At 34.5% G+C, this 19,114-nt stretch overlaps 1 protein-coding gene across 2 annotated transcripts in view; it reads right to left on the reverse strand.

The window, feature by feature from the left end:
* Window positions 1-962: 962 nt before the first annotated feature.
* Window positions 963-19,114, reverse strand: part of LOC100375894 (neural proliferation differentiation and control protein 1-like) — an 89,244-nt gene continuing 71,092 nt past the window's right edge. For both annotated transcript variants that reach the window (XM_085492425.1, XM_085492426.1), the window contains exons 5-8: window positions 5,800-5,887; window positions 2,696-2,775; window positions 1,576-1,678; window positions 963-1,414 (exon numbers count right to left, since the gene is read on the reverse strand). In XM_085492425.1, coding sequence (XP_085348551.1) covers window positions 1,328-1,414; window positions 1,576-1,678; window positions 2,696-2,775; window positions 5,800-5,887 — 358 coding nt within the window. In that variant the 3' untranslated portion in view covers window positions 963-1,327. The remainder of the gene's footprint in view (window positions 1,415-1,575; window positions 1,679-2,695; window positions 2,776-5,799; window positions 5,888-19,114) is intronic.

Below are 19,114 nucleotides of genomic sequence, written 5' to 3' on the forward strand. Positions count from 1 at the left end.
AGTGAGGGTAGAAAGGAGGGAGGGGCATTCACTATGTTACCGCCTTGTACATTATCCTCACAGCTGAGAATTCTTGCCATAAAAAGACAACTCCAAAATAGTTGGATGTCGCAGTGCATCATGGGTATTTAGGCCCATCAAACACTTCAGATATTTTAAAATCGGGACAAAACTGAGCGCCAATGTCCACAGAGTTTTCATCTTGCTCATGACAGGAAATTACCTGGCAGATTGGATAATGTTGGAATTACTTAAACGCAATTTTCTCATGAAAGCTTAAGTACATACAGCCACCGACTTGAGGTATACGAATACCTTTCCCCACTGGTGCTTCAGCTCAAATTAAAATTTAAATAAAACTATTAATTAATGTTACACAAATTAAACTAAAAAGTTAAAACACCTGAATTGTTTTTTTTTTCTTCGTTTATTTTTTGTTGAAATTTTTTCAAGATTTTTAGAGAAATGTTGCTACCTGTTATTAATCTCCCCACAATGCAATATTCAAAGGTCAATAATTTGGCCATCCAATTTTTGTAACACTACATACACGAGTGGGGGCATCACTCCTTTTAATAGTACACATGTACAACAACTTGCGTCTGTCAGAAGTTTAAGTCATGCGACAAACATGTCACGACAGGAAGTCATCATTCAATCAGTACACATGAACTTGGATTGCTGGCTAAAATATATTGCACTTGAAAAATGGTCACCATGTCTAAGTTTTAAAATTATTTCAGTTAAAATTATAATAAAACTTTGTCAATGTATTATTAACAAAAGTGTTTATTAGTTTTGATTTTTCACAAAATACATTTGAAACACGACTTTATGCAAAATAACACAAAGACTTATTTTGTTTGTGATTTTAAATATCAGCTGACAGAAAAAAAAACAAGTAAACTTGGACTGTAAGTAGTATTGTGACTCATTTTAGAGAGGGACAGATTGAAAAAGAATTTTTGTTGAAAGATATCAATGTTTTCAAGCAATGGCTTGGATTGTTTGACAGGCTTACATGTGTTCCGAATAGTTGGCAGTTGAGAATTTTACACCAAGCCATCCACAGCTCTTTGGGCCAATCCATTATAGTCATGATGAACTTCAATCATATATTCATCAAATAAAAACAATAATATAAATAAAAGAATAATCCATATCCATTTCATGTGTACTGATGACAATAATGACTTGAACTTTTTTATCTCACAATTTGTAACTGTTCATGATTTTCCACAATTCTCTAAAAAAACTATAAATAAATATATATATATATATTATATTTTATCTCCATAGTTGCATCTCGTGCTGTCATAGCAACGGTTTAATTATCTCCATCTTTGGTTGGTGGCGGTGATGAAGGGTCATGGTCATCGTTGAACAGTGGATTCTTGACGGTCATTTCACCGGCCTGTAAAAATAAAAGAAACGATCAAAATGTGACTACAATTAGCGTACAAGCTGTGGTATCAATGATGACATCATCAGTAGTTGTGGTATCAATAGTGATGACATCATCAGTAGTTGTGATGCCAACAGTAACTGCAATGACAAGAGCTGGAAACAACTTACCGGTGCAAGTCCAGGGCATTCATATACAGTATAGTCTCCTTCTTCATTCTCTTCTTCAGAATCATCGTCAGAATTGTCTTGTTTCATTTCACCGTTTGCTCGGCTGTGACAATAAAACAAATTGATGCGTTAAATAAACCGTGTGCATGTCTGTTTGGCATTAATCAAAAGAAATGCAGTCTCAAGATACAAAACATTGGTGAACATAAGTAAGAAGAAGAAATCGTTAAATAAATATGTATGACTATAAAATTACTCCTCTACATATATTGTATATGTGAGCTGTGAGCTGAAAGATTTATAAAATAAAAATATACAATTCAGATGTCCAAGTATGGTGATTGAAGATACAATTCTGCTTACACACCAATTTGAAGTGTAGTTCTACCCAATGGCATCACTGAATGCAGTGAAATGCCTGGCAGGGTTTTATTATATTTTTGTGCCAGGTGGCAGTTCCGGACATTGAATGTCACCGTATCCTGAATATTTTTTTTTATGTGAATTTCTACCACAGAGACTTAAAAATTATGCAATACACATTTAGCAAATAAGAAAGGACACCAGCTAAACCAGTGTGAAATGAACACTAACCAGTTATTTCACAGACTGACTTAATTAGTATTTCTAGAAATTTATGTTTGTCAACAATTTTGTGATCATCAGGCAATTCGTGCAAGATCAAATTGAGATCTTCATTTCATATTACACACTAACATTTCTTCATCTTTTAAAACCTTTGTAAAATCTATCACTAATAGAGTAACTGCAATCACAACTTTCAACACATTTTCTGAAATTTTTGGTGAAAATAAAGTATTCATTAATTATATATGTATTGTCTTATTAAAACAAGTATCGTTAAATCTGTATTAGAAGTCACACTAATTGTTTTTAACAATTCAAAACCAAAAATTCAACATTTTTCATATGTTTTCATCCCCTCTGTTGCATTGTACCATTTTAATAGGAAGTTATGATGAATGTTCAACATACATGATTGAATATGTACCAAACTTTGATATTCAAGCTGAAGAAATTATAGAAACAACTATTCACGGTGAAGGAATGAATAAACTTAATTTTAAAGAAATTAAAACACTAGGTACTGAGTACTCACTTTTCCATTGCAATCATTTGCTGTTTTTGGTGTTGATAATGATACATTTGGGCACTTTGTGCAAGTTTTCTGTCTCCATTCTGTAAAATGAAAATAACAAATTAAACATTATGCTAGGAAATGTTATTGAACAGTTAGAAAGTTTAGAAGAATATTCTTGAAACGATTGAGGGTGTGGTCCTGTATTTATACAATTTACAATGTACAATATGATAACAGCTTAGACCAAAATTTTTACAAAATAGTCATAAAATTCATGGTTTTCATGAAACTTTATAAAAAAAATAAGATGTGTAAAGAGACGAGAAATGTACATTTTTTTGGGTGGCCAATTTTTGGATATACATCAGCAAACATCAATACTGAGATTATTGATTTTTAGCTGAACAAAGATCGCATCAGAGTTAGGAACAATCAATACAGGGCATGAAAGGTCACATACATGTAGGTCATGAAAGGTCACGATCTTGACTGTTTCAAATTCATGTTTTGGAGAACAAGAGAAGAAAGGACTGGTTTTAAATTAATTTGATTGGAAATGCTGTAATGATAGTTGACAGTGAATCAGTGCATGATTAAATTCTGTTTATAATGCAAGGTGCAGCAAAAACAAGACATGAATGTTACTGTCTCTGTCAGTTAATTATAAAATACTCATGTTAAAATAATACATGGAACATCTGCAAAACAATTGCATTAATATGTACCGGGTACTCTATGTAGGTACAACTCATCATAAAGTGATTTCCCTTAATCTAGTATTGTACTAATAACTGAAAACTTCCACACACAAGTGCATTTCAAACTATGACTTGTTCAGAGACTTGTTCATCAACCTGCCAAGTTTCATTGATATCTGCTGCAGGATTCCCGAGAAAACGTTGAAGACATAAAGGGGGATGGACGAAAGGAAACCAGAAATAAGATATAATAGTTGCCTTTCAGGCTACGCCTGAACGGGGACTAACTACACAACACTACAGTGTTATTAATATTAATACAAAGCTTCATGTTTTAAGCCAGTCACCTGTCTACATGTCATTTTAGACATGCTCATTTTAAACAGGTAAATAAATGTCACTTGACAGAGGACAGATCAATTTTAACAAACCTGTCAACATTTGTTGAAAATTAATCTTTAATTTACAAAATGGCAATTAATAATCAATAAAAAATAGACAGCGAGTCTGTGGGTACATACTACAGAGTGTTATTATTGATTTCAATTTTATTTCAGACTGGCATTTTTCACTTTTTGGTTATAACCGTGCTCAGCATGTATTTATGTGGTAATGGCAAACCCTGACGAAGATACATGTATAAACAGGAAAGTAGCCAGAAGGGTGGGTCAACAAGGGTCAAGAAGTGTATAGGTCACCAAGTGTTAGGTCAACAAGTGTTTAGGTCAACAAGTCTACAGTGTTTGTCAACAAGGGTCAAGAAGTGTTTAGGTCAACAAGGGTCAAGAAGTGTTTAGGTCAACAAGGGTCAAGAAATGTTTAGGTCAACAAGGGCCAAAAGTGTTTATGTCGACAAGTGTTTAGGTCAACAAGGGTCAAGTAGTGTTTAGATCAACAAGGGCGAAAAGTGTTTATGTCAACAAGTGTTTAGGTTAACAAGTGTACAGTGTTTGTCAACAAGGGCCAAAAGTGTTTAGGTCAAGGGCCAAGTAGTGTATAGGTCAACAAGAGCCAAAAGTTTTGTCAAGAAGTGTTTAGGTCAACAAGGGTCAAGAAATGTTTAGGTCAACAAGGGCCAAAAGTGTTTAGGTCAACAAGGGTCAAGTAGTGTTTAGATCAACAAGGGCCAAAAGTGTTTATGTCAACAAGTGTTTAGGTTAACAAGTGTACAGTGTTTGTCAACAAGGGCCAAAAGTGTTTAGGTCAAGGGCCAAGTAGTGTATAGGTCAACAAGAGCCAAAAGTTTTGTCAACAAGTGTTTAGGTCAACAAGGGTCAAGAAATGTTTAGGTCAACAAGGGCCAAAAGTGTTTATGTCGACAAGTGTTTAGGTCAACAAGGGTCAAGTAGTGTTTAGATCAACAAGGGCCAAAAGTGTTTATGTCAACAAGTGTTTAGGTTAACAAGTGTACAGTGTTTGTCAACAAGGGCCAAAAGTGTTTAGGTCAAGGGCCAAGTAGTGTATAGGTCAACAAGAGCCAAAAGTTTTGTCAACAAGTGTTTAGGTCAACAAGGGTCAAGTATTGTTTAGGTCAACGAGGGCCAAAAGTGTTTAGGTCAACAAGGGCCAAGTATTTATGTCAACAAGTGTTTATGTCAACAAGGGTCAAGTCGTGTTTTGGTAAACAAGGATAAAAAGTGTTTAGGTCAACAAGTGTCAAGAAGTGTTTAGGTCAACAAGGGTCAAGAACTGATTAGGTCAACAAGAGCCAAAAGTGTTTAGGTCAACAAGTGTTTGAATTCATGCAAGAAATCTAAATAGCAAAAATACTGAGAAAAAACTTCACATAGGAAACACAAAGAAAATTAGTCTTTGGAAATATTATTAATAACAAATTGTTGTAGACAACCATTACATTCTAACCCCACAACACTACCTGTGTAGGCAAAGACTGGTAGATTGATGCAATGTCCTACACTGTAACAGCGGCAATTGGTAAACATAGCCCATATTACACAGTGACAACGTGACTAGACATCACAATTACAGCTATTCATCACGATAATGCAATACAATCGTAAACGAGTCTGCAACACTAACCATGACCCATTGTGAATTCTCCTTTCGTACACTAGTATAACAACCTTATTATCAAAGTCCAAATTAATTATTTCATTTTCAGTTACAGCAAAGAGTAAGTCTACTTTCCTGTCATGTGGGGAATCAATTCAGAGAAAAAAAACGCTGTAGAAATAACTCTGGATCACCTAATTGAACACATAGTCTCCAATGACTGATATGAATTACTTTGAGACCCTTTCAGCCAGGTCTCAATCAGAGGATATTAAAACACTTATCACGCCACGAGACTTCACAGACCCACAAGTCAGTCAGTCTCCAGTCTCCACTGACATTTGAGAAAGGTTTATCTTAATTTGTTTTTTCCAGATTTTATCAGAAATTGGAAAGTTCATCATTACTTACAGTAACTGTAGAAGACTTTGTACTGGGTCCAGTTACCCCGTAAGCTGGGTAGTCTGCATCACCAGCTGCCTTGGCACTCTGGTGGAGTCTAGAATAAAACAAACAAACTCAATTAGTAAATAGTGTTTTAATAAAAAAAATTATTATCTGATTGATTAGATTTGATATCTAATTCTGACCAACAGTAACCAGTTTTTACTCAAATTTGATGAGACATGGCAAGGTTTAACCAGATACATTCTGATAAGACCAGCCATGACATGTTTGATCGACAACTAGTTTTGACCACTTACAGCCAGGAATAGCCATGCCTACAAGTTTGATCAGCTACACTAAGTTCTGACCAGGCATGCCTTATTTTGACAAGTTACAACCAGTTCAGACCAGCCATGCCTTGTTTTGACAAGTTACAACCAGTTCAGACCAGCCATGCCTTGTTTTGACAAGTTACAACCAGTTCAGACCAGTCATGCCTTGTTTTGACAAGTTACAACAAGTACAGACCAGCCATGCCTTGTTTTGACCAGTTACATCCAGTCCTGACAGAAAAACAAAACCTTAAAATGAATTAAATAAATAGTCTCAATCAATCCACACATCACTATAAAAAAAACTGAATACATTATATGCACACTGAACAAGGTACATATAAAAGCAATTCACAATCTGAATGACTAAATGTAAGTGCTCATGATGACTCACACACTGTTTTATGAATCTTATGAATTACAAGCTGATATTCTGAAATATTTATGAATCTAACGAAAAACCGTCTTCATAATTCAATAAATATTTATATACAACTGGAAATAGTTTAATTGTAATACACAGCAGAACACTAATAGCATACACGTAGGTAAGTAATTAGGAATTACATGCATGATCTACACTTAACAGACGTTGTATTTTGTATTAGTTCTTAATTTGATTGGTTCTGTAAGCAGAATAAATTTCTACTCCAAGTCCCTATTTTGCAAACTTCAGCCCAGCCAGAATTCGATTAATATGAGAAAGCAAAACAAGCAGGCTTGATGAAGACTGTGCAAGGAATGAAAATCATTACGTAGTATGCCAAACACTCATGTGAATGTAAATTACACATGCGACTTGATTAACAGAGGAATTACTGAGAGAATGAGTATTTATTGAGAAAAGTGACATTTTCTTTGGAGCTATGGGATAACTAAAACAATGTGTATAGCAGACATAGTTTCTTTGTTTAGGTGGGGCAGTCCAAGGTGATCTTAAATACTGCACTCACATTGCATAGTGTTATTCACATTGTTTTATTAATTTCGCACTTGTAAACTTTATATGGGTGGATTAATGTAAAATTACATTAGTTGTGTGCATGTTTTGATTATTCGTGACTCTTTATTATTTATTACATGCAATGAACTGATGTCAGCATGAGCGCAGCATGTTGGAGGCACATCACCAGATTTTTAAGAAATATTTTGAAAAAATAAAAATAAAAATACTAGTTATTTATATAACACTGCCTGAAGAATAAGATCTCAAATGGGAAAAAGAACTTTCAATCACTTTTATCAACAAGAATCACAGTAAAGTTAACTTGGCTAATTATTATGTAAAGTAGATGATTATTATGCACACATTTCACCACTAAAACTACTAATAAAGTTAGTAGATTTCCCAAAACACCTATGTACTTAATATGTACTTAAGTTTAGTGAAATTTATTGAGTGCATAGTTCTTGAGATAACAGAGAAACATGAAATTATGCAAATTAAATATTTAACATGCACAAATTTAAACCAACAAACAGTCAGGACTATTAACTACACACATATGGATTTTCACAATGCAATAAAAACAAGCAAGATTTAAAAATATATATTAAATAAATTGGACAGTGATAAAACTAAAAAAAAACAATATTAGACTATTAAAGCTCAATCTTTTCATATTTTTTGGAGTAATATACAAGTTAGATTAATTTTAAAATAAGAATATTTTATTTTATTTTCCAACATGATTACCCCCTTGTCATGGACTAAGTCACTGACTGTCTGCATCAACGCACTGTGAGAACATTTCCTTACTGGGGGGGCCTTTATTATTCAACAGTCGTGTAGAAAGCCAAATTGTAAGTAAATAGAAAGAGAGTATACATATGTACATGTACATGTACTCTACCTTGATGTTACACAGTTATTACGAATAGACACAGACAGCACATTCTCCATTATTATTAACACTACTGATTAAAATACTGTAGAATGTACGGTATTAATGTCACAAATTTCACGAACACATGAAAAATCAGGAAAATAAAAACGTGAACATTTTGCATTGCTCGAATGTAATTAGATGGTTGGGTAGTCTGTAATTGCTAGTGTTGGGAGCTTCAATTACCTGGGCTGCAATGGATTTGTATCTTTCTAATTTTTTATTGTGTTGTGAAAAAATAAACATACATACAAAAATGAAAAATTAAATGATTCGATGCATTAATAAAATATTGGAATGTCTGGCACATCTGAATAAGATCATTTACGGTAATTTAACATGGTAGATAAACAACCTGGTAGGCAGGCCGAGTTAGAGAATCCATGACTGTTACTGATTGGCATGCAAAAATGGCTTTTTCCAAAATAATGATGTCAAGAAAGACATAAGTTGTACCTTCTAGCTATGATGCTCTTATACGGTGTAGAAATCAGGTATACAGTAATGAATTACACGTTGTTACAAGTGAAAGCACTATGGCAGCATTCCTTTACTGGAGAGATTAAATTATATGTTTTTTCAAACCCACCCTGTCAATGAAGACATCGTGTATAACAGATGAAAAAATACTGATACGTCTTCAGAACTTGTCTTGCCCTCCAGTGATGAAGGACTGCTGTCGTGACATGCAAACGATGGATATGGATGAGAGGCTCATAGGCTTGTCTATTTACTGAATTTCTGGGAATCAAGTATATTATAAATGTACTGCTCCACTAACACGTCAAGCAACCAGAAGACATAGATGGTTTGGATAACAAGAATGACATACACAATTTCCTCTTCAGAAGCACATCTCTAAGGAAAGCCACATAAAACAAAAAATGTCTAATATAAGAAACCATTAAAATAATGACTTCCTTTATAACACACCTGTGTCGTTTATGTAAGCCTGTGTGTTACTAATAAAGGCAATACGACATGGAAGTAGTTTGAAGAGATAGAGCCCATGAGAAGCAAGACATTTCAGTAATTGGGGATAAACTGAAATGGTTGATTAGTTTATACCTTTTTTTTTTTTTTTAATATCAAGAAACTCTTTTCAAGTGCACTTTGAGTACTACTTAAAAACTGACAGCAGATATACAAGACGCATTAAAATAAGATAAATGCCATCTGTCTAATGTTAAGTCTTATAATTTATGACCCAACCAGGAAGATTTGCCTGTGGTTCTAGACAGCCCACAGGGACGGGCAACTGTCAATTTTGGGGTTTCAATTGCTGATATAACTAAATGTATATTGGAAAAAAACACAACACAACAGATACTATACAGATGATGTTCCAATACAATACAATACAGTACAGTAACTATCATCTCCACACACTTTATATACAAATTCCTAATCTAATTTAAATTCAAAACAAATAATTTTTGAGGCTGAACATTCTACGGTGAAAGACATCTGTTAAATTATTTATTTATTTTATTTTATTTTATTCTCGTCCCGAAAATTGTTAAAGGGCGGCAGCCATCGTGTCGCATCCTGTTTGATATGGGACTCATAGCGTTGTATACAACGCGTGTAAAATACATTGTTTATTTACATAAAACTCAAACACACGCTGCATGACGACCACCACGCTTTAAAATGACTCAAAGTTTGATAATGCAATTTTTCACTTATTTTATATGATATGGACGACCGGACGGATGGACAGACAGACACTGCTGTTAATTTATTTCCTTATTGACAGTAATTTAAGTATCACCCCTAGAATTCTCAATAACAATGTTATCATGGCTGTACAGTAAAGTGTTTTTGTTGACGATAAAAACATATGCATAATACTAGTAAATATATACTGGTAATATGAGAATTCATGTGGGCTAGAGATTTTTAATATTTGATATGCACTTTATTATAACTTAATAGACCTGTATATAGGTTATACTGCATGTAATGTAATGTAATCATACACAAATCCTATGAGAAATACTTCAGTCTATGCATTTTGATGAAGTGCAATATATATACATGTATATAATAAAGTGCATTACTAGTTGTTGGTGTGCAGCTCACATTGGAATTATTACGTTTTAAAATACAGTACTTGAGAGACAAACACATAATAAAACAGGGGAGTTGAAGCAAGAAACAGTAGAACATTTCACCTTTGAAAACAAATTCCCAACTAGACCATAGAGTGATAGACCCTATAATATTGTAGTGTTTATGACTAGACCAAACTCGCTGTACTTCCCCTGATTGATAACTGGCTGTATACTATAACTAAATACGAGTTAAACCATTGCTGTTTACAGTGGTTTTGATCTATAATCTGCACAATTTGCATTTTCAATGTTCCCTGTATTCCACTATTTCATCTGGCCTTCAAGATGATTAATTTGAGAGTATCACGGAAACCAGAAAATATCACAATTAAAGATCTTCAAGAGATTCTACATAATATAGCCACAGGAAGACTCTTCTGATACAGAAGGGGATCTGGTCTTGAAGATAATTAATTTGAGAGTATACAGCCGAAACCATAAAACACTGCAATGAAAGAACTTATGCATGGCACACACCATCAGACCAAATGGATATGAGTTCTCATTGGCTTCAGATCGTCAGCAAAATTTTAGAAAAAAAAAATTACTTCTAAAGAGGTTCTCTCGATAATGGCATTTTGAATCCATAAGTACAAATGATTTTCCGAATGTAACATCTCGCTAATAGCAGCAACGATCAGATACTTAAAGTGAGGCAACATATTCTCCATTACAAGCATGGGAACCTTGCGTACATTACAAGACACATGTGAGCCGAAAACAAAAATTCAGAAACATAATAGTTTACCATCACATGTGCTTAAATGCGACTAATTAAGGAAATACATAGACCCGTTATGAGGTCTTCATAGGATATCGATTGGTTGCCTAGCGAGGATTGGAGTTGTGTACATCGGAGGAATATTACTGAGACTTTGATGACTGACATACACCTCATTATTAAAACCTCAATACTATAGTAATAAAATGATTAATTTCCTATTCTCTATCAATGTCATAAAAATTACTTGATAGAAATATTAATAATCCTCATTTTTGATGACTATGCAAATGTACGCATCCTTATAAGGACATAATGATCATATTTCAAAACAGATTTGTCGGATTATGCAAATTAATGACGGGCTAGCAACATAGAATTCTAGATTTTTTTAATCTGTAATACATTTGTTTTTTATAACAAAAAATCATGACAAGAAAATAATCATTTCATGCATTTTTTATAAAATGAAAGCACAATTGTATTCTCCTGAAAGGTTCTTCCCAGAGAGTAATTATTTATAATCGATGTGTCCTTTCTTACGTCTTTTGTGCTGATCAAATAATAAAAGCAGTTCCATGTCGCACGTTAACAAATCAATCAAAATTTACATATTTAAGTCAACATTCCATTATTTTTTTTCACTACCTGATAATCTGCATAATCTGATAGATGTGCATAATCTGCTCAACATAACAATCAGTGAAAAGATAAATGATATATTCTCACTAACCTATAGGGTCATAGTGAAATCAAAACAACCCTCAACAATGTACAATGACAATTCAGACCCTTTAACTTAGTAGGCACAACACAAACACATGATGCAAATGTCGTTCAAGAAATAAATATCAATTTTAAGAAAAATGATAACTTACAATCTCTCGGATGGATGAAATAGCTTGTAAATTTCAGTTGAGCAGTAGTGCACCAGATCATGGCACGCATAACAACAGCAGAAGAGACAACGTAGATTGTAAGACGAGGATGACATATTGTTGATGAAGCAAGAAACATGGAGAAGATGATATTTTATAGTATATGGAGCATGTCAACAAACACTACAACGATTGCTTATTTCCCGGGGAAAACAACAGAACAGAGGTTGATGTTCAGCATCGGTGATTATTTTAAAACAATGCCCTTGATACAATTGAAGAAAATAACACGTACACAAAATGTTTACATCCACAAGACGCGATCCTCAGCCAATAAAGAGATTACAAGAAGAAAACAAAAGAATGTTGTTATTGCCGTTAAAATAAGGTACAATGTAACAGAGCTTTCATACAGGGGTATGAAACTCTCCGCTCAATGTAAGGGTGGTGGGTAGAAGGCACTTGTAAGCTCTCATCCGATGTCAACTTATTATTATTATGGTACACGTCCTAGTCATGATTCCCTGCCTCATTATCATAACCAAGCCCCTGAATTTACATAAGAGCGGTTTCATTTTGAAAAGCGTTCACACTCACGTAAAAATTTTCTTTAATTGTCCCCTTCAGAAGAATAGCCTTGGGATATCATAAGAAGCTAATCGTTGGTTTCCATGGCAAGCAGTTTCTAGATTTTCTCCACTCAACACTTATATCGTTGTTTGATGTTTCACCGTAATGTATTCACGTCTTGACAGTATTTTCCGTCAACAAAGAAAGCGAGGCCCCAATATTAGGTGGTTTTCTTCTGCATTTTGAGACTTGAACCCCACTATATATGCTATGCATGTTATCAATAATTTAACAATACTGAATGAATAAAATATTTACTTATATCAGTAGTTATCAACCCACCCTACTTACGATTTAATATAGAAATTATTTCAAGGTTGTGTCAAGATAATTTAATTTAATTTTTTATTAATTTTAATTTTCAAATTAATCACATAAACAGAAAAACCATGAAAAGGAATGGCACAAAATTTATATTCTGTAAACAATAAGAAAAAAATCCTAGAAGCAATCAGCAATTATTGTAGGCCGAGATAAACAGTATTTATTCTGAGCACGTATTGCGGCAAAACCATTATTGCATATAGGGGTGTGTAGCATCAAGAGTAAGGGACAGTTAAGGGACAGAGATCAAAAACTGGGTATCAAGCCAGCATCAGTAATTTTATCTGTTCTGTCACCACTAGACTACAATGTGAATAATTTAAAGAGGAGAATATATGATAAGAAATAACGAAACTATGCATAATTGATAGCATTTCTATACATGTACATGTATAGACATAGGTGCATGTTTCTGTAGTTGTTTGCAGTATATTGAATTTGCATCTTATTTTATATGGTTATAATAAAGGTATATTTTAACTGCCATGCATACAATAAACACAACTGTTGGTTTACATGCACTTCTATTGGAGACACATATATGGTATGGTACTACGGTTCTTCTTTTCAAAATTATGCTTGTTTGGTCTCTAGTTTTATAGGACAATTTTGAATCAAAGTTGACACCACATAAACAAAAAAACTCTGGACTAAGTATTAAAAAAGTAAATGTTGAGTAAGTCAGGTATTATTAGGGCAGGTGTTATTAGTTTTTTGGAGGGTTTGGGTTTTTGTATGAAGATTAATGAAAAAATTTCCCATGATTAGCGACTATAGTGGAGTTCACATAGAAGACCTCAGCACATGCCCAGCATAAGGACTGGGCTGGCAGGAGCCAATATGTGTTGTCAGCTAGAGGTCGAGACAGAGTCGGCACATGCCAAAAAACAAACTGAGGCTCAAAATCAAAACTCTGACACATGGCGAGATTGGTCTACTGAATCAAAATCCTAAACCAAAATTGAGCCAAAATCCTGCCCTCAGTGGTGAACTTTTGTATATATGCAGAACATGTGTATCGTTTGCTATATTTGGGGCAACAGATTGACAATTGAGGGCACGAGTGGGTCGCGATTGATTAACATGAACGTAACTGCTATAATCCCGTTTCAAACATGAAGGATTGAAAATATTTGGCGAGTGTCATGATCTTGTAACATGAACGTAACTACTGGTGTTTCATCACTACAGCAATGCACAATGAAGGATGTACGGTCAGCATCCAAAGGTTGCATTCAGTGAATGCCAAGCAATTGTCATTTAATAATACTTTGAGATAAAATAAACATCACAAACATGTTTTTTTTTTTACTATAGTAATCCTCACAACATACATAGTAGCTTTAAGATAGTGGGGGTCAGCATGAATGTTGAACCATACTGAGAGGCAAGAATAAAATGTTATCCTTTTTAGTTCATTCACACACAGGACCCATTTGCAGCTTTCAAGTTCAGGGTCTCATATGTCCCATTACATAACATACACATCAGCAGCTAGTGGCAGTATTCCCTGTTAGACCAAGACAAGTACAGTCACCTGCTTTGGTATGTGCAATCGAATACCTAAAACTAATCCCTCCCCTACCTTAAAGAAGAGGCGTCATCACTTACGCATATGCAGGAATCAAGTCCCATTCAAGGATAACAACGCACATTAAAAACGCAAAAGCTCATGGGCAGAAGTTTGTTTGTAAACAAAAACACACTATGGTGGTCTGTCAATGCGCAAGTGATGACACCCCCACTTTGAACCAACATACAGGTACATCATCAGCTTGCTTACACGAACACAAACACACACGTACGCACTGACACTACAAATGGCCTAAAGATCAAATTTCCTGAGATGAAATCTGTTTGAGAAAGAAAGCATAGGCACAACATAAATAGGGTAATATTGAAATCCAATCACGATTACCTGATTGGTCCGAGATGGAAATCTTTCGTAGATCCTAAAATTCGTATGTGGCCTTAAGTTACATAATTTCAGCAATTAAGCAAAGTAGGGCAGTATAATTGTAGTTTTGCAGAAAATGCAATTAAAGCCGATTTTGTTCACTTCAATATTCCACAATTCATGCCCAGTACAGCTGCCAGATGCAATTTGTCTCTCTTGAAAAAGTCTCTTAGTTTTCTCAATTTTATATTCTAACTCGTTTCAACTTAATGGTTGAAGGTTAGAAGACCATACTAGGAAACCAATTAGTGGTCTAGTATTCCCGAATCCCCGACCTCTGCAATGACAAATTCTTTCTACAGTCTGTATAATTTTATATGTGTTGCTTTGTTGACAGAGATAATGATTGATTACTCTCTATTAATGTCTTGCACTGAAGATAGACAACTATATTATCAAAACAAAGTGATTGTATTCATTTTTTTTCTCTGTCACATTAACATTCTATATACAGTTTTGGACATCACTGGATTCATAGATAATCCAATTAATTAATCTAGTACTGGTAATCTAGTATGCCAATCTGCACCACCAGTTAGACATTGTAGATGAATTGTGTACACTGTGTATCATGATATACAACACTTAGAATTCTCTAATTTTCAAGAATTCTCTAATTCACGGAAATGCATTTATTCAAGAATTTCTTGCACTACGTTCACACATGTACCTTTAATGTCAGTTGCAACTGGCACATTTATTTCCAGGTATTTACAATATGTACTCACTCATCAGACATTTGTTTGTCATTGTTCTGGTAAATGTTTACAAGCAGCTTGATCTTAATTAATCAACAAAATGACAAGAGTGTGGTGATCACAAACATATTAATGAACTTTTGAGGAGAAAACAAACTAAATAAAAATTCTGCGTAAAGGTGATGAAACAACAATGAAAAAAACGCCAAGAAATCAATTCCTCAGAGTTCCACAAATTATGAAGCAGATGAAGAAACAGATGGTGAAATCACCATGACGACTGCATCACATTGAAATCGGAAACCAATCCTGTTTAGCTAAGCATTGCATGTATTCTGAGTAATTCAAAGCATTCAGCAGAGCTGAATAAATACAATTTGCAGTTGAATAGATGTCAACATCCCGATGATTCAATCCCCCTGGAAAAAATCAACAATACAAGGAGAAATGCTACACAAATATTTATGCGATGTGCAGATATCCATGTTGTATATAATTCTGTCAATTCAAATAAACATTTTGGTAATATTCTGCATCCATCATTAATTCAATGAACATTAAACAGACGAAAAAAGGGCGTATAATTAAAATTATTATGAGAGGTATAATACTACTAAATCCAAATTCTTGTGTATTAACAAATTTTTCATTTTAAACTGCAACTAATGTTTAACATAATAAAAACATTTTAAACTAAAACGCATTTATTGATACAAAAGAAATTCAAGCTGGATTGAAAATAAAATCTATCTGCAGTATATTGATTTCATTCTGATTAGAAAGCCTGCCCTCTGTGGTCAAGATAAGCTTTTCCAGGCTTCCCTTATGTACAGTTAGGAACACTAAATTGGTAACTGTTTCAATGGCATCACTATGAATTAAGTTTTTGGAAAATAATTAATGAGGACATTTTTAGTAAATAATTAGTAGATAGACCCTAGTTAGTGTAAGTGGAGACAATTTCACAAAAACAACAAAATCATAACACTATAAGAATAATATCACCTTTGAGTGCACAAAATAAATTTGTGTGCAATTTATTTCCATATTTTTCAAATATTTTAAATGCCAATTGGAAATTATGTCCATTCAGTCCAAAATTTAGAGAAAAATGTACAAAAAAGAAATAACAAATGTAATTTATTTCATATACACATGGCTCAAACAGCTACATGAAACAGCTACAATGAAGCCTAATGTTACAGCAAATTTACTTACTGAATTAAAATTATATTGCAATGGTGTCCTATGATTCCCCGTGCAGTCTCTGTGACTGACAGTTATCCCTTGAAAACTTGAGATTTGAAAACAGTGTTTTAAAAATTCATTGAAGAGAGAAATCAGAATATTAATGGAGGTTCTTATTCTACATCACTCTGATTGTCTGGTCTTATCAAAAGTTAATGTGCACATTAATGGAAGTCATTTGCTGCCAAGACTTCAGACTCACCAATTAACCTTGCTTGTATGTATTAACCACATATAACTAGTTTTTAAATAGCCTGAAGGATTGGGATAGTATAAGACTTAGTAGTACATAATATTGTATACAGTTAATTTATACTATATTGTGTATTGTCCAAACTATGTTGGCTCAGTGTAAACTATGTTGGCTTAGTGTAAACTATGTTGGCTCAGTCCAAACTATGTTGGCTCAGTCCAAACTATGTTGACTCAGTCCAAACTATGTTGACTCAGTCCAAACTATGTTGACTCAGTCCAAACTATGTTGACTCAGTCCAAACTATGTTGACTCAGTCCAAACTATGTTGACTCCGTCCAAACTATGTTGACTCCGTCCAAACTATGTTAACTCAGTCCAAACTATGTTGACTCCGTCCAAACTATGTTGACTCCGTCCAAACTATGTTGACTCCGTCCAAACTATGTTGACTCAGTCCAACTTGTGTCGGCTCAGTCCAACTTGCGTCGGGTCAGTCCAAACTATGTTGACTCAGTCCAACTATGTTGACTCAGTCCAAACTATGTTGACTCAGTCCAAACTATGTTGGCTCAGTGTAAACTATGTTGACTCAGTTCAAACTATGTTGACTCAGTCCAAACTATGTTGACTCAGTCCAAACTATGTTGACTCAGTCCAAACTATGTTGACTCCGTCCAAACTATGTTGACTCCGTCCAAACTATGTTGACTCCGTCCAAACTATGTTGACTCCGTCCAAACTATGTTGACTCAGTCCAAACTATGTTGACTCCGTCCAAACTATGTTGACTCCGTCCAAACTATGTTAACTCAGTCCAAACTATGTTAACTCAGTCCAACTTGTGTCGGCTCAGTCCAACTTGCGTCGGGTCAGTCCAAACTATGTTGACTCAGTCCAACTTGCGTCGGGTCAGTCCAAACTATGTTGACTCAGTCCAACTTGTGTCAGCTCAGTCCAACTTGCATCGGGTCAGTCCAAACTATGTTGACTCAGTCCAACTTGTGTCGGCTCAGTCCAAATTGTGTCGGGTCAGTCCAAACTATGTTTACTCAGTTCAACTTGTGTTGGCTCAGTCCAAACTATGCCGGCTCAGTCCAAACTATGTCGGCTCAGTTCAAACTACGTCGGCTCAGTTCAAACCTCGTCGGCTCAGTCCAACTTGTGTCGGCTCAGTCCAAACTATGCCGGCGCAGTCCAAATTGATACACAATGTATATCAGGATACTTCAAAATTGTGATAAAAAAAACACAATTTTGAATCAATTTTCAGCTTTTACTCAAAAAATTTGGCCATTTTTGTCCTAATCTTCTGAAGGAAATAGCAGACTATAAACTTGGACTATTTTGTGAATTTGTGATGAAAAGAGGGAACTGGTGGTAGAAAGCAATAGCAATAGCAATAGCAATCATTAAGCTGATAGCCAGCTGTGTTCCAATATATCTGGAATTAATCCCGTCTGTTGATTTCTTGATATCAGGTGGGTGCCATCTTGACTATGGTCAAGAATAAGAAGAGATTGTTGAAAATGCAATGAAAGAATTGGGGGGATATAGAAAACTTAAATCTCTGCAGAGAAAAAAAAATGTAAACATGCAGACATAAGCTCAATAATGTTTAACCCTTTCTCCAGAGATAGAAGAAATTCAAAAGAGAATTGACAAGAAACAACAGTTTCCATGTACAAAAGATGCACTGTTTTAGTAATTCTACATCTAAAATTGGCAATTTGACCTCAAGTAAATGATGCTTGACAACCACTGTACAGTACAACCCAAGTGTGGGAGTATATTGAACATGAATCCAGAGTGAACTAAAAAATATTCAATTTCCGGTAATTCCGTCAAGTGACAAGCTCAATTTTGAACTTGCTTTCAGTGGAGTGCATTTCAAATGCAAGTTTAGGTAATTACAAGTGCACTGAACTGGAAATGATTGCAATCAAACACTACAGTACAGTGAAATTGTATGTGGTGTTGGTGAGCATGTGACTGATTTATCAAATACTACAGTACAGTTAAATGTTCACAGCCTGGTTGTTCCAAACAAATAAACTGTAATGCAATTTGGTTTAGATAATTTTGTGCCAGGTAAAAGCTCTTGCACTGAACATCCAAGATGTTTTTACTGTTGATGAGCAAGTGCAAACTATGCATAAAGTGCATTTCAAATCAAGAAAGCCAAAATAAATGGAAATAAATGGTGTCAGCAAACAATGCTTTAATGGGTTGAAAAAATCTGAGAAAATGCATCCAAGTCAAGTCAGTTTGAATTTAAATAGATCTATTGAATTGCCTTGTGTCTGTACATGTATATAGTCATTTGTACGATACAAAGGTAATGTAATTTTGTCA

The sequence above is a fragment of the Saccoglossus kowalevskii genome, chromosome 17 (genome assembly GCF_978046115.1).
Source record: "Saccoglossus kowalevskii chromosome 17, keSacKowa6.1, whole genome shotgun sequence".
In the NCBI taxonomy this organism is placed as follows: Eukaryota; Metazoa; Hemichordata; class Enteropneusta; family Harrimaniidae; genus Saccoglossus; species Saccoglossus kowalevskii.